This window comes from Podarcis cretensis (assembly GCF_951804945.1).
Source record: "Podarcis cretensis genome assembly, chromosome: 9".
NCBI classification, from domain to species: Eukaryota; Metazoa; Chordata; class Lepidosauria; order Squamata; family Lacertidae; genus Podarcis; species Podarcis cretensis.
Window position 1 is genome coordinate 52,905,201 of NC_137178.1, and position 24,209 is coordinate 52,929,409.

At 40.8% G+C, this 24,209-nt stretch overlaps 1 protein-coding gene and 1 long non-coding RNA gene across 37 annotated transcripts in view; one reads left to right on the top strand and one right to left on the bottom strand.

The window, feature by feature from the left end:
* Positions 1-24,209, top strand: part of LOC307223768 — a 106,335-nt gene that overhangs the window by 41,480 nt on the left and 40,646 nt on the right. Inside the window, exons 4-5 of the long non-coding RNA XR_013842258.1 lie at positions 21,552-21,972; positions 23,251-23,386. This is a non-coding gene — a long non-coding RNA (uncharacterized lncRNA). The remainder of the gene's footprint in view (positions 1-21,551; positions 21,973-23,250; positions 23,387-24,209) is intronic.
* SORBS2 (sorbin and SH3 domain containing 2) overlaps positions 2,660-24,209 on the bottom strand; it is a gene marked incomplete at its 3' end in the record, with an annotated part of 187,956 nt that continues 166,406 nt past the window's right edge. For 19 of the 36 annotated variants that reach the window (XR_013842223.1, XR_013842224.1, XR_013842225.1 and 16 more), the window contains 5 exons: positions 23,667-23,870; positions 20,310-20,341; positions 17,353-17,547; positions 10,508-10,557; positions 6,287-6,373 (listed from right to left, as the gene is read on the bottom strand). Coding sequence is in view for 16 of the 36 variants with exons in the window: in XM_079989964.1 (XP_079846090.1) it covers positions 4,997-5,058; positions 6,267-6,373; positions 10,508-10,557; positions 15,229-15,336; positions 17,353-17,547; positions 19,532-20,341; positions 23,667-23,870 (1,536 nt within the window). Of the gene's footprint in view, positions 5,059-6,266; positions 6,374-10,507; positions 10,558-15,228; positions 15,337-17,352; positions 17,548-19,531; positions 20,342-23,666; positions 23,871-24,209 lie in introns of those variants that run through there. The other 17 variants (XM_079989964.1, XM_079989959.1, XM_079989966.1 and 14 more) reach the window with 7 other exon arrangements.

Consider the following 24,209-nt stretch of genomic DNA (forward strand, 5'->3'; position numbering starts at 1 on the left):
GTCACAACTCTGCCAGTTTCAAGGCTACCCCACTAACATACCTGCAACTCTTCCAAGGGAATAAAAATAGCAGTGACCTAAAACCCTGTTGGAAAGATGCTTACTTAATGCTTCTTCAGATAGCTCTGTGCTATTTCATGTTTGGTGACAGATCATTTTGTTTTTTAAATGTGCACCCCATGTTCCTGTTAACCCATTGCAGGCATTAAAGAATTCCCACTGCATTATATAAGAACTGTAGAAACCTCCCACCAACTTCTGTGTAGTGAATGGAGAGGATTACTTTAGGTCAAACCACACTGCCAGGCTGTCGAGGGTTATTGGAGGAATCTCTAGCCAACAAGGATATGTCTCTGATTTGCAGAGATTATTGTACAAACTTGGCCAGAAAAGGTTATACAGTGTAAGGAGTTATTATTCCAATTTCTTTGGCCTATTGATGTATTCTTGGCTGGTCTGATTTCTCTGCAGTTCCTTCCCTTTGTTAAAGCCAGTGTAGTATAATGGTTAGTGTGTTAGACTGCAATTAGGTAGACTGAAGTTCAAATTCCTCATCCATTGATTTATAACCTCATTGATTTATAGATAAAGTAAGATAGGGTCTAGATTGTGGAATGAAGGATAAAACATACAAACAAGGACAGCATAATGCTCCAGCTGGTGCTTTCCTCCCCTCTTTTGTGAAATATCAGATTGTTTTTAAATTGTCACTGCTGAGATACAGGCTTTGCTTGCCTTGACATCTTCCCACACTATTGCTTAAATTGTAATACTTACACCATAATAACTGATTTCCCACCAAATAACTAAACCATATTTATTTGCAGGCAGTGCTTGGGATGTAACAAAAGCTGAGGGGTCAAATAAAAATTAGATTTTTAAACCAAGTAAAATAATTTAATCATAGAATTACAGAGTTGGAAGTGATCTCCAAAGCTCATCTAGTCCAGTCCCCTGCAATGCAGCTGTTCTGTATGGGGATTAAACCCTTATCAGCATCACACTCTAACCAACTGAGGTAATTTGAAGGTCTCAAATGTTGTACCTTGTATGCCATTATACTTAAGAGTCCCGAAGAATTTAGAATTTAGCCATTTCCAGGATTTAAATTATTCACTTTAACTTGCAACCTTGGTGTTAATAGCACCATGCTCTAACTAACACAGACTGTATAGTGGAGGGAAAATGGAGGGGACCACAGCTCCAGGACCTTTTTTAAAGGAGCAACAATTAGGAAACCTGCTGATGCATCAGAGTAATTGGCAAACCTTACTTGCTCTGCAGGTAAGAGGTGATAATGAAGCGGTTAACTTCTACTATTGTTTGTGACAGATTAGCATAGGGAAAGTCAGAAAATGTGCAAAAGAATTAAGAAGAGCCTAGAGTGGTGGAGGACTATTTTAACAGGTGGGCAGGCCTGACTTAAAGCTCCACTTCCTACAGGGACGTTCTAGCACTTTAAAAGCCAGACAGTAGCACTGTGCACAAAATCAATTATTGTGGAGTGGTCATTTTAGGAATAAACCCTTTAGCAAAGTATGCATGATTCTCCTTTGAACGCTATGCAGGGCTGTTGGGACATGCCAATATTAAAATGTGGGACACAGATCTGCTGCAGTGCTTCAGAGTCCAGGATTCTATGGCCAAGAAAATATACTGTATTTGTAGAGCAGCTTAACACTTTGTTGTTTATTATTACTCCCTTTCTTATTCCCCATGCTTGAAGATGAGTCATGTTTAATGGATGGGAAACAATTGCTGCATACAGTATGGCTATCATCAACATTTGCCATTCAACACTTTTGTATGACACAATGATGCCATATACTATCTCCACCCATTTTTCTCTCTGTGATTATTCCTGATAAAAATGGATGAAACATTTGCTGTAGGTTTCTTTCTTTGCATTTAAAATACTCTGAGCTTTGTAGACTGATGTGTGGTATAAGAACTATACTTTGTTTTTCCTGAACACACAGATCAACCATAAAGTGTGACCGTTTTCCTGCTAGCTGTGCATGTGTGCTGTGCTTAGCTTCAGCATAATGCCTATATTCTTACAGTCTCTTTATTTCCCCAGATTACATCATTGCCTGGGGTCATGATATCCTATTTTTTAAAATTAGTTTTTAATTAAAGTTTTTCTTGTGTTACAAAACAGGCAAATAAACAGAAAAAATTACAGTTGGGGAAATGAGAAGGGGAGAAAGAGGAAAGGAGAAAGATGGGGGTGTTGTTCTTTCATTCTGTTGCCTAGTGTGACATGTGGATAGGTCCTTTGTTTAGATATTGCCATTGTGAGAGGTTGGAGGGTTCAGAATTCGGTTGGTTGCGTTCAGTTGGTTGCAGTGTGGCTTGTTTGCATGTTTGTGCGGTGGGATAGGTTTTTGGGTCAAGTTAGGCATATTTATTTGTATGCTGTTGGTGGATATAGGCCATTGTCCTGTTTATGTGATAAAGAGGAACCACACTGGGTAAATGATATCCTATTTGTTGTAGAAGCAGCAGCAGCAGCAGAAAAGGCACTGTCGTTGCTTTCTCTGGTGCCTCTGTTGTTTATAGGATAATGAACCTTGCTGTTCAGTATTTTAATTCCAGCATATTCAACTTAAATGTGTGATGCTTTTCAGTAAGGATGCTAATCAAAAAGGCATACCAGTGTACTCCAAGCAAATTTTATTAGAAGTCTATTCAAGGGAAAAAACACAGAGACCCTTTGCATGTAATAATTCAAAGTCAATTACCTGAAAGCCAGGTATGAAAAATGTTCTATTAAAATCAGATAGAGAATAGAAACAGTGCTTTTTTAAAATATCACAGGCAACAGACATTTAAGTCTTCCATCATAAATGGCATCAAAGATAGGTATTGATTTCACAGCAAAGCTGCATGCACATCTAGTTTATAATGGAAAGCCTTTGAAATATAAAGCTTTTGCCATGAAATTTGCAGTAATAAAGGTATGCTGCACAAATACGATTTATTGTCTGTCTTACTGACATTTCTCCATAATAAAGACATATGTACATTTTTTAAAGATTTGGCTGGTAAAACCATATTATACTTCATAAAACTTTTGCAGCAAATGCTATTTTACAGAATTGCACTATCCAAATGTGCTTATACTTTGGGAGGAGGAACAGGGTAAAGAAGACGAGGAAATGTTGATATTTATTAGTGGAAGGGGATAGGTTTTCTTCTTCAAAAAAACCCCAACAATAAAATGGCTCTGTACAAAAAAACCAAACATATGTACAAAATGCTACAAGACTACAAATATATGTGAGAAGATCTGTCCTTTACCCAGAAAAGGGTTTTGTTTTGTTTTTGCCTTCTATATGGTGCCAGCAAAACCAAATCTGGACTCTTACATAAAGCCATTGATGCGGGAAATCATGTGTTTTCCCTCATACACTATTGATGCCTCTCTTTGCATAAGGAAAACAAATACTAAATTCAAATATTTGATACTATTTCATTACATCCACCCAAATGTACCTGTGTTCATTTTTGTGCCTTTCTGTTTTTCTTTTAATGCTGGAGGGCCAGGAAGGAAATATTGTTCAGGTTTATTAATGTATGTGTATACATATGTAGGAAAAAAAAAAGCATTGTGTGATACTTTCTCCAGAATTCCCCAACTCGGTGTTGCAGTAAAATTGTGCACTGGATATTGGGTTTTTTGTTGTAGAAACTTTGTATGATAAATGAATGTTGAATACTGTACTAGACTTTCAGATATTCTGTTGAACTCAGGTTATTTTTGATGTAGTAGAGAAGCATACGACATCAACAATTTCATTATTGGTTTGCTTAATTGTTTCCCAGTATTTTTGTTTTGTTTTGTACACTTCTTTAATATTAAGCAGTAAACATGGATTCCTTTGGGATAAGTTTGCCCATATAGCTGATGTTGGAAGTGGGGCCTTTGAACATTTTCCCTGTAGAGAGAGACAGAGGTGTATGCTGCACTTGCAATAGGAAGATCTACTTTTTCTTGCAAAGACATGCATACTTCTCTCCTGACTTAGGGCATTAACATATGCAAATACAGAAGATGCATTTCATCTGCTTCCTGTCTTTGTGCACATCATTAATGTATAACTCACATATTTTCTCTATGGAGAGAGAACACTGCTTTAGGAACATCTGCATGCCCTCCCGGACATTAATGTGTACAGATGCAGGAAGTGCAAGTTGTGCTTACTGTATTTGCAAATAGCTTCATGCATGAAGCTGCTCTTAGCTGTGGAAACGGGGGATTTAACCAATGTATGACCTCCGTTCACTCAAGCCTCATGAAATCTTTGAGATCCAACCAGAAGTCATGGCTTGTCAACTATTAAGAGTAATTCCCCTTTTGAATTATTCCTGCTCAAAATTTTATAACCACTCTGCATATGTTGCAACATACAAGACCATGGAAGCTATATGTCTGAGTGATTATTCTATATTGCAAATGAGTTAAAAACAGGCAAATGTGTGACACAGCAACGTAAAAGCAACATATCCTGCTGAGCTTAAAAAGAATGTGAAAACTCAAAACAATGGTTGAAAAGTAAGCCACAACCTGTTCTATATATGAGGTGAAAGAAGATAAAACATTTTTCTTAAGGATAGTACTGCAATTTCCCTCAAATGATATGGATAACCACTTGGAGTGTCACAAAGTACCTTCCATTAAGCTTTTTCTTCTTGGCATATTTCAGATTGGTAAGGGCAGGCAAATATTTAATGCACACAGAAAAAGATGTACTAAAGGTTGAACTAATTCCTCTTGTTTCATAAAAGCTGAGTTATCCCATTGTAGCTGTTAACGGTAATACTGCTGGCTGGCGGATGAGGATGGGAATGGTGAGGATGAACTAGATGACTTCTACCTGGAATTGCAAAGCAGCATAACAGAAGACTGGTGGAGCATGTTTTCTAGCAGCTTTATATGCAGATGTGTTGCAGAAATGCAGCATAAATAAGTAGGGAAAAAATAAGCAACATTTCACAGCCTCTTGACATAGTTTCCAGGGAAAGTACCAAAGAATTTTGTTCTTCTGGAGGTTCCTGAAAGTAGAAGTAATAAGTGAAACATCGCAGTAGTGGTAACATATTGTTCTCTAGAGAAGATAGTTACGTTTCATTTTAGCATCCTTCATTAGTATATTCAGCTATGTAATTTGGAAAACATGGAATAATATACATTGCAAAAGGGAATTAAATATCACATTCAATAAAGCCATGGTAGGTTTGGGGAACCTTTAGCCCTCCAGGTGTCACTGAGCTACAATTCCCTTCAACCCCAGCCAGCATGGCTAGTGGTGAGAGATAATGGGAGCTGTAGTTCAGCAATATCTGGAGAGTCAAAGTTTCCTACACCTAAGCTGCAGGTGCAAAACAGGAAAAACGTAGAACTCTTGGAAGTTTTAATTACAGCAGCTCACATTGATGAGGAGGCAAGATGTTTTTAAAATGCAGCTTGCCTCTTCAGCAGTACAGGTAGATGCAGTTGAAACTTCGAAGAAACCTCTGATATTATCCATGGTTCTTCCCAAGTCCTATATTCAGTTTTGTTGGACAGTGCTTTCTTAACAGGGAACTCAAATGCTTGTTCCATCAAAGTTAATGGGGAAGCCTTCTATGACCAATGCTTAGCATGTGTCAATGCCAGGCATTTGCTGAGGTGTAAATGGAGGGAGCCACTGAGCTCCGAATATTGCAATCTCAGTGGTGCAAGAGAATTCTGAGGGTGTGCTCTCATGTCAAGCAAGCAATCCCGCCAGTTAGAAGCAGGAAGATGAATACACACTGCCTCTGACTTGGCCAGGTCTCATATAGTGGTCATCTGTAAACCTTGCCAGTCAACAGCTCATGCTTGGGATGCAAGAGCCCAAACACCCTACACTGGTTGGCATACTGCTGCATTATCAGTGACTCAGATACAAATGGTTATGGGATTTGGGAAGCTCAAAACATTTTTTGGAGCTGGCCCTTTGTGCAAGCTCCATGCGTGCTTTACAGCATCTGCAGAACTCTGGGTAAGGGGATGATATGCATTGTGTGTGTGAAGGAATTAATGCTTGCCACATTCTTTCTAAACAGTGTGATACAATTCATACCAAAGGTTTTTGAAAAGATTCTAACAGGTTTAGTGTCACTGCAGGTATCTCATGAAGTCTGATTTGCCAGCCACAAAGTACTGAGAGTATCCTGCTATGCAATCTCTGAGGTAGCACATATATCCTAGAGCACTACTAAATTTAAAATTAACATACCCACAAACCATCCATCATCACATTTTTCCATCACATCAATGACATCTCCCTCTCTGAGCTCCAATTCATCTTCGTTCCTAGGAGTATAGTTATACAGAACCTGAAACCTTAAACAGGACAAATGGATGCATTTAAAGAAAAAAAATTGAGCAGCTTTCATTTTTACTTAGCTGGAAAAGCTTGTTAAATAATAGTCCTTTGAAGTTAAAAATAGGTTGCTTACAGGTTGTTGTAGAGACTACAACTCATTATGCATATGGAATACTTTGAGCACTTGAATATTCTATAGAAATGCAAATTATTCTAACTTACTATTTATTTGGTTAGCTTGTCAATCAGCTACAGTTAAGCTCTGATCATTTCCCGATATCTTCCTTCCCATTCTCTTGTACATGACTGTATTTTCATATAATAACCAGGCAGTTGTTTACTAATTTGCCAAGGGAATCTAGACATCTTTCCACAGAGGTTGGATCCTAAGGTAAGTTAACTTCACCAAGGTCACAGAAGTTCCCTGTCCCTTAATCTCTGTGACTACCTGCACCCACCAAAGTCTATCTGGAGAATCAGGGGACTCTCTTGAACAATGTGGGATGAGTAGTTTGTATATGTGTGTGGGGGGAGGCCTACCGAAGGAGGAAGAGTTATCCAAAACTAGTCTTGGATTTGAATATAAGTTAGTTCATGGAAGGGATGCTTCCCACCCTCCCCCAGTAGCTCCCTCTCATGGACTGGCTGGATGCAGAGGAGTGGTGGGAGGCACCACCTGGGGAACCCCCAGAGCCAGGGGATTGGTGGTGGGACAACAATGAGTGGTCTGAGGGAGGAGGAGGAGCAGACTGGGGGGAGGTGGTGTTCGAAGCAGAAAACAGAGTTTAGTGAGCAGGAAGAGGCTGTGGCAGAGAGAAGTTCTGACTCTGAGGCTGGAGAGGAGGTTGGGCAAGAGGCAGAGTTGAGGGAGACACCCCTCCTCTTGTGACCAGCTCCCCTCCCCCTAGTATCCTAGAACATGCAGAGAAATGAAAAGAATGGAGTTTGGTTTTGTGCAGACACAGTTTGCGACTGCTTGGGGAAGACCCTGCAGAGGTGGAGCCTTAGAAAGTGGTGGAAAGGTGGGGACCTTCAGTCCTCATAGCTGTTTGATTGGGGCAAGACTAGGGCTGGGCAGTATTAGATTTTCAACATTGCAGTGTATCGCTAGCCAAACATCACAGTTTGGCGATATATCGCTATGTTGAAAGAGCTGCGTTGGCCCCAGCCTGTGAGACCCTGGGTGAAACCGCTTCAGCTCTCACTGTGCAGGGACTAAGGTGCTTTTACCCCAGGGCTTTGTAGGCTGGGGTGAATGCAGCTGGCCCCAGCCTGCTGCTCTGCATGAAGGCTCCCACCCGCCAGCTGAGCTAGCCCTCAACTCCCAAGAGGGAGAGAGCCCTGCAAACACAGCCTGACAGGCTCTGTTTGCAGGGCTCCTTCAGCTTTGCTGGCAAGGAGTGGGGGGGGGGGGAGGGAAGTGGCTTTCTTTTCCTCAGAGAAAGAGGCTGCTTGCTCTCCCCCTTCCTTGCCTGAAGATGGAAGGAGTGCTGAGACTGAACCTGACAGGCTCCATCATCAGGGCTCCCTTTGCCTTTGCTGGCACGGCCCTTTCAGCCAGGCAGCATGAAGCAGAATCTGTTCATCCAGCGCATGCACATGCTAGAATGATGGGGTCTTATTTGCACACATCAGCCTGAGATCCCTAATCCTCCTACTTGTGTGCAAGTAGAAGAATGCTTCCTCAGCTGGGGAGCAGGAGCAGTTTAACGAAGCCCCCACCCCACCACTGGCTCGTGCCAGCTGGTGGCAGGTTGGGGGCTACATAAAACTGCTTGGCTGAGGTGAGGGCAGCCACGTGCTCCTCAGCCAAGCAATTTAAAGAAAAGGAGGGAGGAACAAGCTGTCCTGCCTGCTACCTTTCTGTGCTGGTAGCAGAGGGACTCAGGAACTGTGGTGGTTTCACTAGCAATATACCGCTGAGTGAAACCACCATCACAGTCTTACCCTCATATCGGTCCTGGGTGATATATTGCCCAAGCCTAGGGAAGAGTTGCTGGGATCACTAGGCCTGCACTGTTTTGGTTTCTTTGAATAAAGACTTAACTGCACTGACACCATGTTTTTTATTGCTGACCTGCGCTTAATTCTGACTCCTGACACTCCCTAGCCCATCCTTTCAGGGGGCATAATTGACTGCATGGCGAAAATGAGGATAGGGAATGTTTCCTTCCATGAAGTTACTTAAATTAACTTCCTTAGGGCCAAGCCATAGTATCTATTGTGTGGATACTACATTTCTTAAAGATAAACTTGTAATACTTTGTTCCTTAGGGAAAACAAATGTATTCTCCCTACCACCTCCTCCTTAGTTCATCTCAGCATCTGCCAATGCCAGATGAAATGTGAACTGGGCAAGGCACCTATTGGTTTGTGCCTGTGACAGCACCAGACCTATGTCCACTGAGTCCTCTCTTGCTGCATCACACAAGTGATGCGAGAGCTCATGCAGTCCTTAAAAGATAAAGGTGCATGTGTATATAGGAAGGAGCCCTAGTAAGGCTGTCCCATCCTGGGATTCTGGAGAATTTAAATTTTAATGGACTGAAATGTGCCCAACTGTGATGGATTGTGCACTGGCATTCTTTTTATTGTCTGCTGTTATTACTATGCTGTAAGAAGAGTTACAGGGTTGTGCAGTAACTAAGTAAAATAGATCTAATATATTGAGTGTTCAGATCTTATGCTTCATTGTTAGAAATTATTGACCGACTAGCGAGAATGTTGAACAGGAACAACCAGTCATGTCTTCTTTCCAGAATATAAGAAGAGCCCTGCCAAGTCAGAACAAAGCCTCATTCTGTTCTCACAGTGGTCAACCAGAAACCTATAGGAAGCCTGCAAGAAGCATCTGAGTGCAACAGCACTCTCCTCATTTGTGGTTCTAAGCAGTTGGTATACAAAAGCCCCCCCTCTCTACACCATTTGCAGGCTAACTCTTGACTTTTTCCTACTTTAAGTACTATGTCCAACACATCAACAAAGGAGGTATTTATGTATAAATCTCATAAGCTAATTCACTTCCCATCATAATTGGAAATAGAACTCATTTCTGAGATTAAAATTGCATCAAGTGCCAAAAGTGAATTTGATCAGTAATTTGTAAGTTGCCTGTCACCACTAAGAGGTGCCAGAATATTCAGTGTAACAACTTAATTAGCATGACATTTACTTGTGTGTGCTTGAATTTCAACTACAACTGTTAAGTTGTTTTCAGTAATGGTGATATATGTTCAGATTTTAACACTCCAAAGGAGCTATAAAAGGAAAGCTTTCGGCAACTGAATAAAATGATGCAATACACCAGCTACACAACTTGCACAACTTCCACTGGCATTGTTATGTGCAAATGAAGTCTGTCTAGATTTTCACAAAAAATGAAGTTGCCTTCTACTTAGCTGGACCAATGGTCCATCTAGCCAGTACAGTTTCTCCTGACTGGCAGAGCAGCTTTCCAAGGTCTCATTCAGAGAGTTTTTCCAGCCCTGCTAACAGTACTAGTGAGGTGGTGCATTGCTCACCTAGCTTCCTAGTGCCAGGTGTTGCTGCTGGTTATTGAGATGGGGAGGGGCAGGGGAAGCTCAGTGTGGTGTAGATGCAGTGGCAGATTGGCTTTGCCATTGTGCTCACACTGCACTGAGCAGCCTGTACTTCATCCCTTTGCCTCTCAGTAACCAGCAGCGATGCTCAGCATGCATCTCCCCACTTCTGCCTAATACCCAATATCACTTTGACTGAAGATAACAACATAGAGAGCTTTTTCAAAACTCTATGGCAAGGAACAACTCTAATATGTTCATGACCAAAGTGCACAACCCAACTTCAACTCACTTTGAAAGGGATGCTGCTGATGTTATGCCTCTTGTGCATGAACAGGAGCTCTTGAGTTTTAGGAGCGTTTAATGAATGGCAGTATGGGTCATGGGTCTATGTATGAGTCAATGGTGAGAGTCAGAGGCAGATAGCATGTTTTGAAGGGACAGCCAACACCGCCCATATCATTACACATATGTTGTCCATGCACTGCTGTGCCATGGGATGCAAGCTGCCTCATTAGACAGCTTCTGGGATGGCAAATACTCCCTACTCAACCACACTAGAAATTTACCAATGTCATTTAGATAAAAACTTTAGTAGATTAAAATACTTACGGTTCCCCCCCACTGTGTATATTTTCATGAGCAAACACAGGGCGCTGTGGCTGAAATGAAATGAGTTGAAATGTAATAAGAGTATAAATGGTTACAAATCCAGGTATAGCTTTCCACAGTCCTATATAATTTGCACCCCTAGGACCACCATGCACAGCTCACCAAGTGCTCAACAACAACAATCCTCCCCATATTACTGGTCCTGAGGCTGCATATAAAAACAGTTTAACAAATAGCTAAAGGTCACAGTGCAGAAGCACATAGAGCCAAGTAGGATATTTGTGATGCAGGCCTCATTTACTGGCTGTCTGCTTCACAAATAAATTAAACAACTAAAAGCAAAGCAAACCAACCCCCAAAGCGTAAAAGAAAAGAGGAGATGCTAGGATTTCTTTAACACCTTTTGCAAGCTTAATTATCATCAGCATAAATATCACCATGCCAAAGAAAGCTGTTAAGTGTCATATATACTGCTAGTCTATAAAATGCACAAATGAATATACAATTTTAATCCAAACAAGCAGCCTCAGACAAGCAGAAAGCAAATCAGTGTGACTAACACTGACCGAACAAGCAGCCATTCCTTATGATTGCTCAATACCACATTCTTGCAAAAGTACTCTCAGATATCTAATTGGCAACTACCACATGCTATGTTTGTTAATGATACTGCCTAGTTCTGAGAGGACTGTGGAAGGTTTTTTTAAAAAAACAAAAATAAACTATCCCATAGGGAATGAGAAAAGAGAAAAACAAATTATTAAAAGAATGCAGATAAATTATCAACATGTAGCCTTTTAAGGGGAAAATGGTAACCAATGCCAGTATAAAAAGCTGAAAAGCAATTTTCATTTCCCACCACGGATTGGCATTAATTAAAGTTCTGAAAAACAAACTGAATATTTTTAACATAAAAGAAACTACCTTTATTGAACAGAAAGGTAAGTAAACATACATAAATACCCAGCAGACTTAGTGTAACAAAATAAATACAGTGGTGCCTCGCAAGACGAAAAGAATCCGTTCCGCGAGTCTCTTCGTCTAGCGGTTTTTTCGTCTTGCGAAGCAAGCCCATTGACAGCTTAGCGGATTAGCGCTATTAGCGGTTTAGTGGCTTTTAGTGGCTTTTAGCAGCTTATCGGCTTATCGGATAAGCGGCTTAGCGGCTTAGAAAAAGGGGGGGGAAAGGGGAAAAAAACCCCGCAGGAACTCACAAGACATTTTCGTCTTGCGAAGCAAGCCCATAGGAAATTCGTTTTGCGAAGCACCTCCAAAACGGAAAACTCTTTCGTCTAGCGAGTTTTCCATCTTGCGAGGCATTCGTCTTGCGGGGCACCACTGTATGGAAGTTTTCAAAATATAAAAGGGAATCCATGGTTTAGGATTCATGACTTGAAGTTCACAGTTCAAAAGAACAGCTATTAGGGTATATTTATGTAACTGTCTCATAGTTTGATTTTATGTGGATCCTGATTTTATGACTGGACCACAAATGATGGACATGAAGTGAACAATGTAGTCTGAGCTTTTTCAGATCAGTATAACCCAATTCCATCTTAAATGCGAGAGAAAGGTAGTCCTTGGACTTGCAGGACTGGACTTGCAATGATTTGTACCAATTATAGACGCTAACTAGTCTTCAAGATGGGTCTATCAAGAGTACAGTAAAGTAATCAAGTCTCGGGATCATATGGTCAACAAATGGTTGATGAGATAAAGATAAGATAATACTTTATTTGGCTATAAGCCCACAAGGTAAAACAAATCAATAGATAAAATAGCATTTTACAATCTAAAATATCAACTAAAATATTTCAACGCATAATCTCTTTCACATTATTTACAATCTCTAGATGTACCGTGTTATGGCCTTGAAGATCAAGATGGTGCATAGAGTTTACTGGATTTTTAATAGTCATGCAGCATTCCATGAAGTCTTTTATATGAAAGAACTGAAATCAGGAATCTAGCAACCTGTAATGTTCTATAAGAGTCAATGTCCTGGTGTAGATAAGCTAGATGTAATTCAGGTGGTTTAGCAGCAATTTCCAGAATGATTGAACTCAGGATCCTTGATCGGGGAACAATGTATAAGGGGCAATTAAACAAGATATGATAGAGGGATTCTACTGATTTGTTGTCACATGCGCATAAAACAGAGGTTTTACCATTAGAAAATCTATTGCTCAGAACATTTGAGGGGAACACATTAAATCTGGCTCTAACAAATGCGAATCTATGCGACGCAACCGATAAAGTAGACAGATATCGAGGTATCTGGGACATAGATGTAATGCCCTGATTTATCGGGGAACATGTACCTCCACCTGTAGTAAGATTTTGTTGCAAATCTACCTCCTCCAATCTTTGTTTGATGACCTTTTTAGCTGTAATTAGATCTAAATTAAGTATATCGGAAGGAGAGATTCCATAAGACAACAGTTTGGAATGGATTTTTGTTGCCCATGGGTTGGTGAATTCATCTCTCCAAAGGCACTGAATAAGATGGTAGTTTGGCAATTTATGCCAAAGGGACAGCCAATAATTAAAGGCATGTCTCCACATCAGAATCTCTAGGGAGGGGATCTTAAGTTCTAGGCGAATGGCAGAGTTGCTTACACAGGAGGGTAGTTTCAAAAGGCGTCTTAGAAAAAGATTTTGCAATGTCACCAGAGGCAAGAGGTTTACAAAGGCGCCCCATAAAGGGACCGCATAGGCCATAGTTGCAACCACTTTCGCACTATAAACTTTTAAGGCGGATGGAACATGCATAGCCCCCTCAGTAAAGAAGAAGCGTAATAGAGCATAGATAAGGGCTTTAACCTTATTTTGTAAATATGTGATATGTGCTTTCCATCCCATATTATACTGGAAGTAAATTCCTAGATATTGAAATTTGTAAACTTGTTCAATTGGCTTCCCCTCGAGTTCCCATCTATACAGTTTACGACTCCTGGAAAAAATTAGGACTTTAGATTTGGAATGGTTAATAGTAAGTAAATTTGTTTGGCAGTATAACGCAAAAATCTTAAGGGCCCTCCTCAAACCGATTCGAGAATAAGAGAGGATCACCGCATCATCAGCGTACAATAATAAGGGGCAGCGATAGTCTGCAAGCCTGGGTGCATGAATGGAGGTTTGGGCCTCAGCTAGGGGCGTTCTCATGTCACTAATATAGAGGTTAAAAAGATAGGGGGCAAGGATGCACCCTTGTCGTACCCCCTTATTTATTGGTACAGAGTTTGTGAGATCGCCCTCAGGTGTTAACCTCACCCTAGCGGCCGTCCCTTCATGTAATTTAATCATAAGCCACAACAGCCTTTTATCTATGCCCCACTTTGCCAGTTTTTCCCATAACAGCTCTCTAGAGATACTGTCAAAAGCCGCCTTCAGGTCTATAAAAGCGGCACATAGAAGACCATGAGTAGGGGAAGAATACTTCCGCGCCAAATGATATAGAATTATAGCATGGTCAATAGAAGCGTGATTTGGTCTAAACCCGATCTGTTCATGGCCTATCAGATTGGAATCTTCGGCCCATTGGGTTAGTCTGGTTAGCAGGAAGCGAGTATAGATTTTCCCGATGATTGATAATAAACTGATGTTACGATAGTTTCCTGGGTCCTCTGGTGGTCCTTTTTTATATATAGGAATTATGATGGACTCCTTCCATGATCTAGGTATCTGGCCCGTGGCATTGATTGCATCAAAGATTTTTGCAAGAATTTTAGCCCACCATGTTGGGTGTTGTTTAATAGCTTCCGCCGGGATCAGATCGAGCCCTGGGGCTTTATCAGTTTTCAGTTTAGCAATTAAATCTACTATTTCCTCCGGGTCAGTATCTGGCCATATGGGCAAGTGACTTGAAAGAGTATCAGATTGAGAAAAGAATATAGCTTTCTTGGTAAAAGGCCCTTGATACTTACAATTAAGCCTCATAAATAAGTATCCAATAGTTTTTCCGTGTAACTGTACATGATTGTAACACTATAAGAACACTTACATTTTTTCAAACATAAACCTCTTAATTCAAACATGATCATCCCTGACTTCAGATAAATGAAGTTTGCAATGTATACAAAAATGATTAGATTCAAATATGTATAACATTTGGTTTGTACATAAAATGCAGAAATCACACACATTACTTTCAAAGACAGAGTATGGACAATTATAATAAGAGATTGTACTGTATAGAGGATGCAGCTTAATGTGAATAAGCAAGAAAAAGCTGATGCAGATGGCAGCTCAGAGAATCAGTGTGATGAAAAGGCATGGCGTCAAGTGAGTGCAACATATGTTGCCATAGCAGCAAAATATTTTGGTGTGTGTGTGCGCGCGATCATGCATTTGGAAACAACAAGGAACAGCAACACACATTACGAATGAGGTCTTCTTATTTAGCCTTTGCAAATGGTCTCATAAGTAAGATACTTAGAAATGAGAGGAACTACTCAAGAAGGAAGGGAGAGTTAAACACAGATTGGTTAGAGAAATTGCTTCTTTTTAGGGCTGTTTCACACATACTTGCAATTTACAATTCCCCAGCAGAATGTCCAAATCAAGCACAGCTTCCTGTGGCCTCCACACTTTTATCACTCAAGCTTTTTCCATTTTAAAGAGAATTTACTTAAGCATGTGAGCCCCAGACTTCACAATGAGAAACCAAATTCCTTATGCTAGGGGAAACCTGGCAATATCAGGGCCATATGGTACCATACCCTATGTAAATAGCTGTGCCCTCTGACTGGCGAGCTGCAAGATCTCCTTGTCATAACAGGGCTACGAGGAGGTTTGCCGATGACAAATATCTCTCTTTTTAAATCGGCCTGGAAAAACCATAAACATGGGGGTCAATTCATCTAGAAGTCTAGACGGGCAATTTTACTGTTGTCATATCATTCTCACTTGCAAGCTGCACAAACCAGCTTTCAAATCTCCAAAATGCCCTTGTGCAAAAAGACATGCACATCTGTTAATCCACTGTGTCGCAAAGCTATGATGATCATTTTCCTTAATGCCACACTCCCCCCACCCCACCCCGTCCGCAAGCACTTAAAAATTGCAATGCCTACCAGTCTACCTGGGGCAGAAGATCCTATCACAAAATGCAGCACTGTCCATTTTCAAGTTTAATAATGGAGTAACCTCAAAAGTAAACAGCACTCATAGCTAAGAGGAAAATATTAGTAGCTGAGGCATTATAACTCTCGAGAGATTAAAAGGAGCTCATTGCGAAAATCTGACCTGCATTCTAAGCATCTCAATGTGTCTTTTGCATGAGTGAATATAAGTAGAGAGGAAGTGATATATGAAAGGGAGATGAAGCTGATGCCTCCTTAAATTAGATTCCAAAGCTTGACTGAGAAGATGGGTGTGGAAAAAAAAAAAAAATTACAGGATTCTAAGAGTGCCTTTGCACATTCCAATAAGTGTTGAAGCAGACAGTGTGGGTCACATATTCCTTCTGTAAAATTCAAAAGCACTCTTACAAAGTGATTTTTTTTTTAGTCAAAAAGCAATGATTTATTATTTCTCAGTGCCATTACACTAGTTCTTGTTTCAGTTGTAGTACCTGCTAATGATAGAACAGGCTAAAATGCTAACTGGATTCATAGCAGCATAAGCAGTGCATGAATAATATTCTCTTGCAGGAATTCCTGCAATGGTGGATTGGATATCTGTGAATAGACCGTGCCACTGTGAGTGGCTGACCAGTGTTGGTAGGAATAGCATAATTCAATGAAAGGGAATGATGAGATTTCAGTTCAGATTGGCTACACCTTCCCCCCACATGATTCCAGATGTGTGGTATGCTTTTGATCTAAAATGTCTGTATTTGAATTCAGAAGGGTTGCTATGCATGCTTTATAATTGAGCAATATGGAAGTGGTATCAACCTAGGCCGAGTCTAACCAGGTGCTCCATGATGAGACACAACACCAACCTGGCAAGAAGCCCTGGGCCTCCTGAGTCCCTTCCTATGAGACTAGGTGTGTTATCAAAAAGAGAGTCGTCTAATTATCTGTTTGCTGGTAGGAATGGCAAGGTATCTGAGGCCTGTGATAGCCTCTTCCACTTGTCCATTCCCATTGGGGCTTCCAAGACCATGGTTCTCCCTAGTTAGTAAGTTGTCATGTGTATGGGGATCCCAGCTATGCTGGTGTCTCAATTCTAGCCTGGCTTTGTGTACTCCTAGAACTGGCTGGGAAGCCAGGCAGGCAAGTGTAATTTGGCTCTCAAGAATAGGAATGAATATGCTTGCTATAAGTGTAAGAAATACATATGCATGCTAGGTAGCCTGTTCAGGATTTTAATGAGTTATTTATGTTTATACCAGCTGAGTAGATAAAAGTCCACACCATAAAAGTCAATAGTGATTTTCCAGCAGATTGGATGAAGGGCTTTGGATGAAGTCCTTACTGATAAAAATTTGTATAGCAAATGTCTTAGTAGTATTAAGGAGGAATCAAAATCTAGACATATACAAGAAAAATTGTAGGAAGTAAGGACTATGAATGATTCTGTGTGCCAAAAATTTATCTCTGCTGATTTATATATATATATTGTTTGGCATGTCCTAATTCTGATGCACTGATTTCAGTAGTGACATAACTTTTGCTCAGTTGCACCAGTGTATTGAAGATTGGAGTATTTGGTGAATGGTGTATATTTAAATACTTGGTGCTACAACGTTTTGATCTTGACTGCATGCTTATGTCATTAAATGTTAGTCACCATCAAATCTGATTTTAAATTATTAGGTTAACCTCCAGGCTTCCCGAATGTCAGGCATTTTTGAGAAGGCATGCAGCATTTCATATTATAACAGATATTGTTGTTACCTTTAATTTTGGCGAATGTTTCTCCTGTCTGTATGACAGTTTGGAAAGGAGAGGGGGTGAGTGGGTGACAGCAGGCTTGGAAGATGTAGAAACGCATTCAGAGAAAGATGTTTTGGCTGAGTGAAATGGAGGACTGGAAGCAAGGCAAGAAGGAGAGGTGGAAGGTGCTTGCGTCTCATAGGGAAGTGAAGCTGGCTTAAACATTTAAAGAAAGACAGTAATTGAGCAGAAGAGCAATTACAAAGGGAGCAATAAAGCAGAGAGAGGAATACTGCACCACCACCAGTGAAAGGAAATGAGACACCCCCAACCTTCCCACCCATTGCTGTGTTCAGTAGGGTTAATTGAGTACATATAGGACAATGCAATTATTGGAAATACATGGATCAATCTCTGTGCTCAGCAGGACTGTTTCCTATCTGCTTACTTGAATAGCAGCTCCCTGTTCCTGGCATAGTGGGTCCCTGCTCCTGCACCTCACAGTGCAGCAAGCTGCTTCTTAAATGCTCCCACATTTAGAAAGCAGTCTACAGTGAAGGTCAGGGAGGAAAAGAAAAGGCTTGTGCATGTAGAGTTAACAAGTATGCCTGGAAAATGTTTGCTGGATTGCAGCCCTTGTCTCTCTTGGACAAGGATAGCCAATGCTTGTATTCTTTCAGGTGGTGAAGGCATATTCTGCTTCTCAGAAAAGGGCCTGAAGCATGTTTTGTCATGCAAACTGATCACTCCATGCAGGTTCAGGCTTTAACACGGTTGGGAGCAAGTCTAACCCTTCAAGCGGAATGCAAGTGACCAGGGACCACAACAGACACACTGTTTTTGCTGCCTGTGTGTGCACAGTGGTGATGCTGGAAAACAAACACTGGGCAGGCCATTATAAATGGCTGGTTCCACAGCTGGGATGCTACATACAAATTCTTAAGAGAGATGTAACATTAGACGGAAGACAATCTTACAAGCCAAAAATCCTCCCCCCTTTTCTTATGAGTAAAACTGTGGGAAACATTTTATGACAACTTGATTAAAATTCAGTAGAACCACCAGGGACTAATTAGAATGGCGCTGGGGCCAGACTCAACCGCTGCCAGTTGGCAGCTTCTAAAGCTAGATGGTTCTTTTTTGTTATTAAGCAAAGCTCTGTGCTCAATGATTGTGTAAAACTGGCTACCCTCACCCTTCATGTGGTGGGGTAAGCAGAAGTTGTTTGTGGCTTGCTCACATTTCAAGGAATTCAGTGTTATACACACCATGTGTAGGTATAAAGTATAAAACAGCATTAACTTTAATGGGTATTCTGGGTAATGCTTCCTTTATATCAGAAACCTATGAGGAATTGTTCAAGTTAACTAGATCAGGGTAGCCAATGCAGTACCTTCCAAATGCTGTTGGATTACTGTTACCTGACTACTGGCAATGCTTGCTGAGGCTATCAGGAATTTTAGTCCAATGACATCCGGAGGACATGTTGGTCACTTCTGAATAAGAGAGTGACCTATAAATAAATGGGCATTTCCTGAATGACTTACTGTAAAGTTTTCGAGACAAAACTAGATGGCATGTTAAAGGTGTGTGTCTCTGAATAAGTAGCATCCCACGGTGGTGCGACTTGAATCAGTGCCGTGTGTAGAAGGAGAGGTGTTAATTATCTATTAAAAGCCAGAAGTTTCTGTTTGCCATAGGAGAAGAGATGGTATAGCTACAAATAGCATCTCCCCTTCTGGGGCAAATTGGCCACTGTGGTCTGGTGGTGGAGCATTTGTATTGGGGAAATTGCATGGGGGTGACAGATTTTACACTCCTTCCTCCCTAGGAAAGTATGATCACATTGGCATGTCTTCTAGTTTGACCAGGAGTTGTGCCAAACTACTTAGTGCCCATCAAAGCAACCAATGGTTTTTCATTCCTGATGACAGCCGCAACTAATGGCGGCTAGCTCCAGAAGGAAGGAAGGAGAGACTTTATTCAGTTAGGGTAAATTAAATTACAATGTGACATTTCTTCCCATCTCCAAAATAAAAGAACTGGAGAGAGGGCTTGTGCGTTAATGTGCATTCTACTGTTCTCAAAATATTGCAGTTTATACTAGAAAGGCACATGCAGGCAGAAACACACACAACGGAAAGTTAAGACTTGAATTCATGATGAGAATGTCGGAGTTTATCTTAAGAAGTTTAAATACCTCTTTTTTAGTATCTGGTGAACTGTCCCCTTCGCAAGGTATCATAGGTTCTCTCTTAACTGATATGAGTGACTCTAAATTGTCATGGTTCAGCTCTTCCTCTATGTGAAGCCTTGCCAGTTGTTCTGTTACATCAGGGGCACGCCTGTAGAAACCTGAATCTTTACATTTTGACCGGCCCCCTTGGATTATCGCTAGCAGCTCTTCACAGATTTCTTCTTCTGGTTCGTCAGTCTCCGTCAGGGTTCTGAATAATGGGTCTTCTTTGGAGAGAACAAGAGTAGGGCCTGCTATTCCTTGAACTTCCGGAGTTGTTTGTGAGAAATTTTTCCTTTCCTTGGTGGTGGGGCTTCCTCTCAGCTCTCTGAAATTGCTACATTTACTTTCGTGCAGATTTACACTATTGGTAACAGGCTTACGCACGCTGTCATGAAACCAGGTTGCTGGAGGAGGTGATTTACAGGCAGATGAAGAAAATGGCTGAGGTGAAGTTGGAGATTCAGGGAAGGAGTGGGAAGCCTTTGGTGAGGTAATTGGAACAAAATGGTCATGCTTTACTTGAGGAGTGATATTATCTGAATGCCCCAGCACGCTCTGCGGACCTGTCAAAGCTAGAGTGCCAAGTTCCTCTAAATCAGAAAGAAAGAGTTTAGGAAAAGGTGGAGGAGTTGGGGAAGGTGTGCTTGAAGGTGTGACGGCAAGAGTCAGTGACAACCATTCATCAGTGACAGCCTGAAGATTCCCTTTATTAGAATCTGGACAAGGAGAGGATCGGTACCTGAGAGGAGGGGATGATGCTTTGGAATCCAACTTGAGAAATAAGGGAAAGCATAGAAATTAAAACAAAGTAAAAAAAGGCAATGGGCTCAGGTGTGTGTGTACACACACACACACACACACACACACACACACCCTATGACATCTCCTGGTCATAGGATATTATTTCATTGAGCATAAATGTCTGAAATCATTATCACATGAATCAGAAGAGCAGAAAGCATATCTGAAAAGTGAAACTGTATCAGGTTCATGCCCAGAGCTTAAATGTCAAACATCAAGACAGATCTGAATCACTGAGTTCATGAAGTGAATATGATCCATGAGAGTTATGTTCTCTCTACTGTCCTTTAGTAAGCCTATGACTAACGGTCCAAATGTTATTGCCAGAATTCCCCAAACCATGGCTATTCTTATTTTTAGAGCAGAGTGGTGCTGTCAAAAAAATATAAATGCAGCTCAGATTGGGGTACTATTAAATACTAGTGAATATTAACACCAACTGGGCAATCATCACTTGACATGGAAACTTTGCAGAAACATTTTAAATACAACTGCATACTGCATTTGACGTATAATTACATGTCTTTCGGAAGTATACAGCATTCCGATGCTACTTATTGCACATCATAGACAATCATTGTAAACACACACAGCCATATATTTTGAATATCCTTATTGGCTGAATCATATTGTAAAATTAAATATTGATTGAAGTTTCCTTCTGGCAAAATAAAGGTCCTTTTTGTAACAACGGGAAGAGTTGGGATTCATACGTATATTGCATCGGTAGATATCCATTGCTTCAGTAAATACTGAAAATGTAGTTTTTGTTATTAAAACTCAAAATTAATCCTTCATTTGAAAAGAAAAGAAAAACTTTTGAGATAATTCTTGGAATGATTGAAATCAACTCTAGGGGTAAAGGGTGGCACCTTATACAGCATCAGACCACTGGTCTATCTAGCGTGGTATTTTCCGTACTGATAGGCAGCAGCTCTCGAGGGTTTTATCTACCTCACACTAGCCTTTCCCCCTCCCTCTCCCTCTCTGCACAGCAAGAGAGAGACAGAGCTCTTGCGATAGCTGGTAGCCAACTGCCATTCTTTTCAACCCTGCTGCCACAGCTGGGGTGACACAGTGTCAGGATGCCACTCTGAGGAACAGTCTTGCAGGGAAGAGGTTTCAGCGACCCTTGAGCAGGAGGCTTGACAGAAATCTTTATTCTCTTTTTCTCTTCCAGGCTTGCTCTCAGCCAGGTCTCAGTGAAAAATACCCAGCCAGTATGGGCGCCAGCCATATATAGATCCCATAGGCCCACTCTTCTCTTTCCATGATACAGGCTACTCCTGCTTGGACCAGTTGGTATGTATGGTTGTGGGGACAAGTAGGGCATTTGGATCTATGGGAGGGTGTGTGCAGGCCTGTGCACACTTCTCTGTGCTCTTCTGACAAAGGGCAAGTGAGCAAGGAGGAAATAGTTTCATAATTTTCTCTGTGATGCAGTTAGAGCAATGGTCCTCAATTTTATCATTATTAGGGACCACTTGATGATTACTGGGGGCCTCAGACGACTACTTACTACAACCTTTTAGCTCTTCAGCACCACCAGTGCAGTATTGTGGAAATGAGGTGTCTGAGGTTGAGAAAAGTCCTTTTAACTGGTAATTTTTAGGGGAAAATAAGTAAACAGCATTTTAAAAAAATGAAGATCATGAGTCATAGGCCAGAGCCTTGCTATTTTGAGACATCTGTCCCTGGTCAAAAGAGACTTGACCTCAGTCATTAGGAAAAATCAGGTGCAGGGCCAAGTACATGTGATCTCTACTGAAATATAACCTTTGTGTAGACCACACAAATGGAGCTTGCCGACCACTAGTGATCTGTAGGCCACAATATGAGAACCTCAGGGTTTGAGGATGATTTGAACTGATTACATGGTAAACATTAAAAGAGTTCATCAACTATATTTTTGGTGCTCAGAAGAGAAGAAGAGAAGTGGGGATGGAAAGAGCTCAACTGCTAGTCGACATATGTTTTGGACACATAGAGAGGGAGAAAATGAATTCTGTTTGCAAAATGTTAAAGCTTTTTCAATTAGCACCCCTCTAGTAATCATCTATACATAGAAAATATTATGAACAATGACACATAAAGTGATAGTTCTCCACTAAAATCCAATATATTCATGGATTGAAGAGATTTTATGGTGGGTGGTGGTGGTGGTGGTAGTAGTAGTAGTAAGAGAGTCTATTCTCTCTTTTGTTATGAAACATTTAGGTGGAGAGTGTCCATCAATTGCTAGCTGCAACTGTATACTAGCCAAATACCCTACTGAAACCTGCACATATTAAAATGTTGGAGAAACTGCAATTAATAGTACACCACAATGACAGTAACACCTTACATTCAAATAGTTTATCATAGTGTTAATCCTCTTTTGTTCAACATCTGACATTACAAGAGCTGGAGATTTGAGATATGATTTTAGGACAGAAACATAGCTTGATGGACAGGATGTAGATTGTGATCCATCAGTGGACTGCAGAATAATTTCTGATGAACTGTTGCTGCTGCCCACGCAGGTCCTCAACAAAAAGGACAGTGAAATGCACACAGCACTGGCACCATACATTTCTATATAAGGATGCCCATGCCTCTGTAGCACCAAGGCAGTCTATTCAAAGCTACCTGTGGGTTGCTGCCACTTCTACTAAGCGATAGTATAATTATTGCCTGTTGCATTACTACGCACATCTCCTCCCGTTATACATATTTTTATACACATCAGTTGGTTGGCAAACTAGAAGGCAAAATTCAGAGAAGTGTGAATTTTGAAGGATAGCTTCATTTTTTGTTTAGGCATTGTTTTGGGAAGTGCAAATTAAGTACGTAAGTTCACCTTAACCTGAAAACTCAACCAAACTTCTTCCCCATCACAGGTTTATACACGTGAAAAGAGGAACCTTCAATTTGACCAATCCACATTGCATTTACGGGAGCAAGAAACTGGACGAAGTGGAAGCAGCTTACAATAAACGGTAGCAAATGAAGTGGATTTCCATTGGCTTTAATACGGTTAGTGCTAACAAACTCTGAGAATCATTTTTTAAAAAACAAAAAGGAAACATTTTTTAAAACATAAAGGTAACACAACGGGGAGAACTTTTTTATATATAAATACTGCAAACAAAAAACTATGCATTTGTGTTTTCATAGAGGAAAGTGTTGTAAGTGTAGTAGTGCTGTGTGCTTGATCGTTTCAATAAATATGTACCGATTCCTCTGGTTAATTTGGCTCGAGGTCTGTGCATAGGAATATTCTAGACATGTTTGAAAAGATCAAAGTTCTCCTTACCTTAGTTGAACTTAAATGATGTATTCTGTCGCTGGAATAACTCTGGGGTATTGGAGGAACAGGAGAAACATCTGCTCCTTTGGTGGCATTCTTTTTTATGATTTCCACATAGGACACAGGGAAGATTCCTTGTCGGTTGGTTCCTGGTAGTTTGCCTTCATACCAATTTTGATCAACCCGTCTAAGGAGAATTACTCTGTCTCCCTGGAAAGGAAAACTTGGAAGCTTAGATGTGATAATCCTCAACAAAGCATCACATGTTCATTACCATCCAATCTTTCAGGTCTTTCAAGGTAGTGTAGTAACAAAGAGCGAGAGTTGCGAGCCTGAAAACTCCAACCCCAAAGCTCACCTCAACCAGGTGGGTTTTGGTACTTTCAGAATGGCCCACAACCACAAAATGAGAATAATGTGGAATTGAGGAATTGTTCCTCCTGATTTTTATTCCAGAAGGATAATTTTAAAAATGATTCCTCCCCCCCCCCCGGTTGCTCTCTACAGCAACTTTTCTGACTAGTGGAGACAGTTTCTAGTTATTTATTT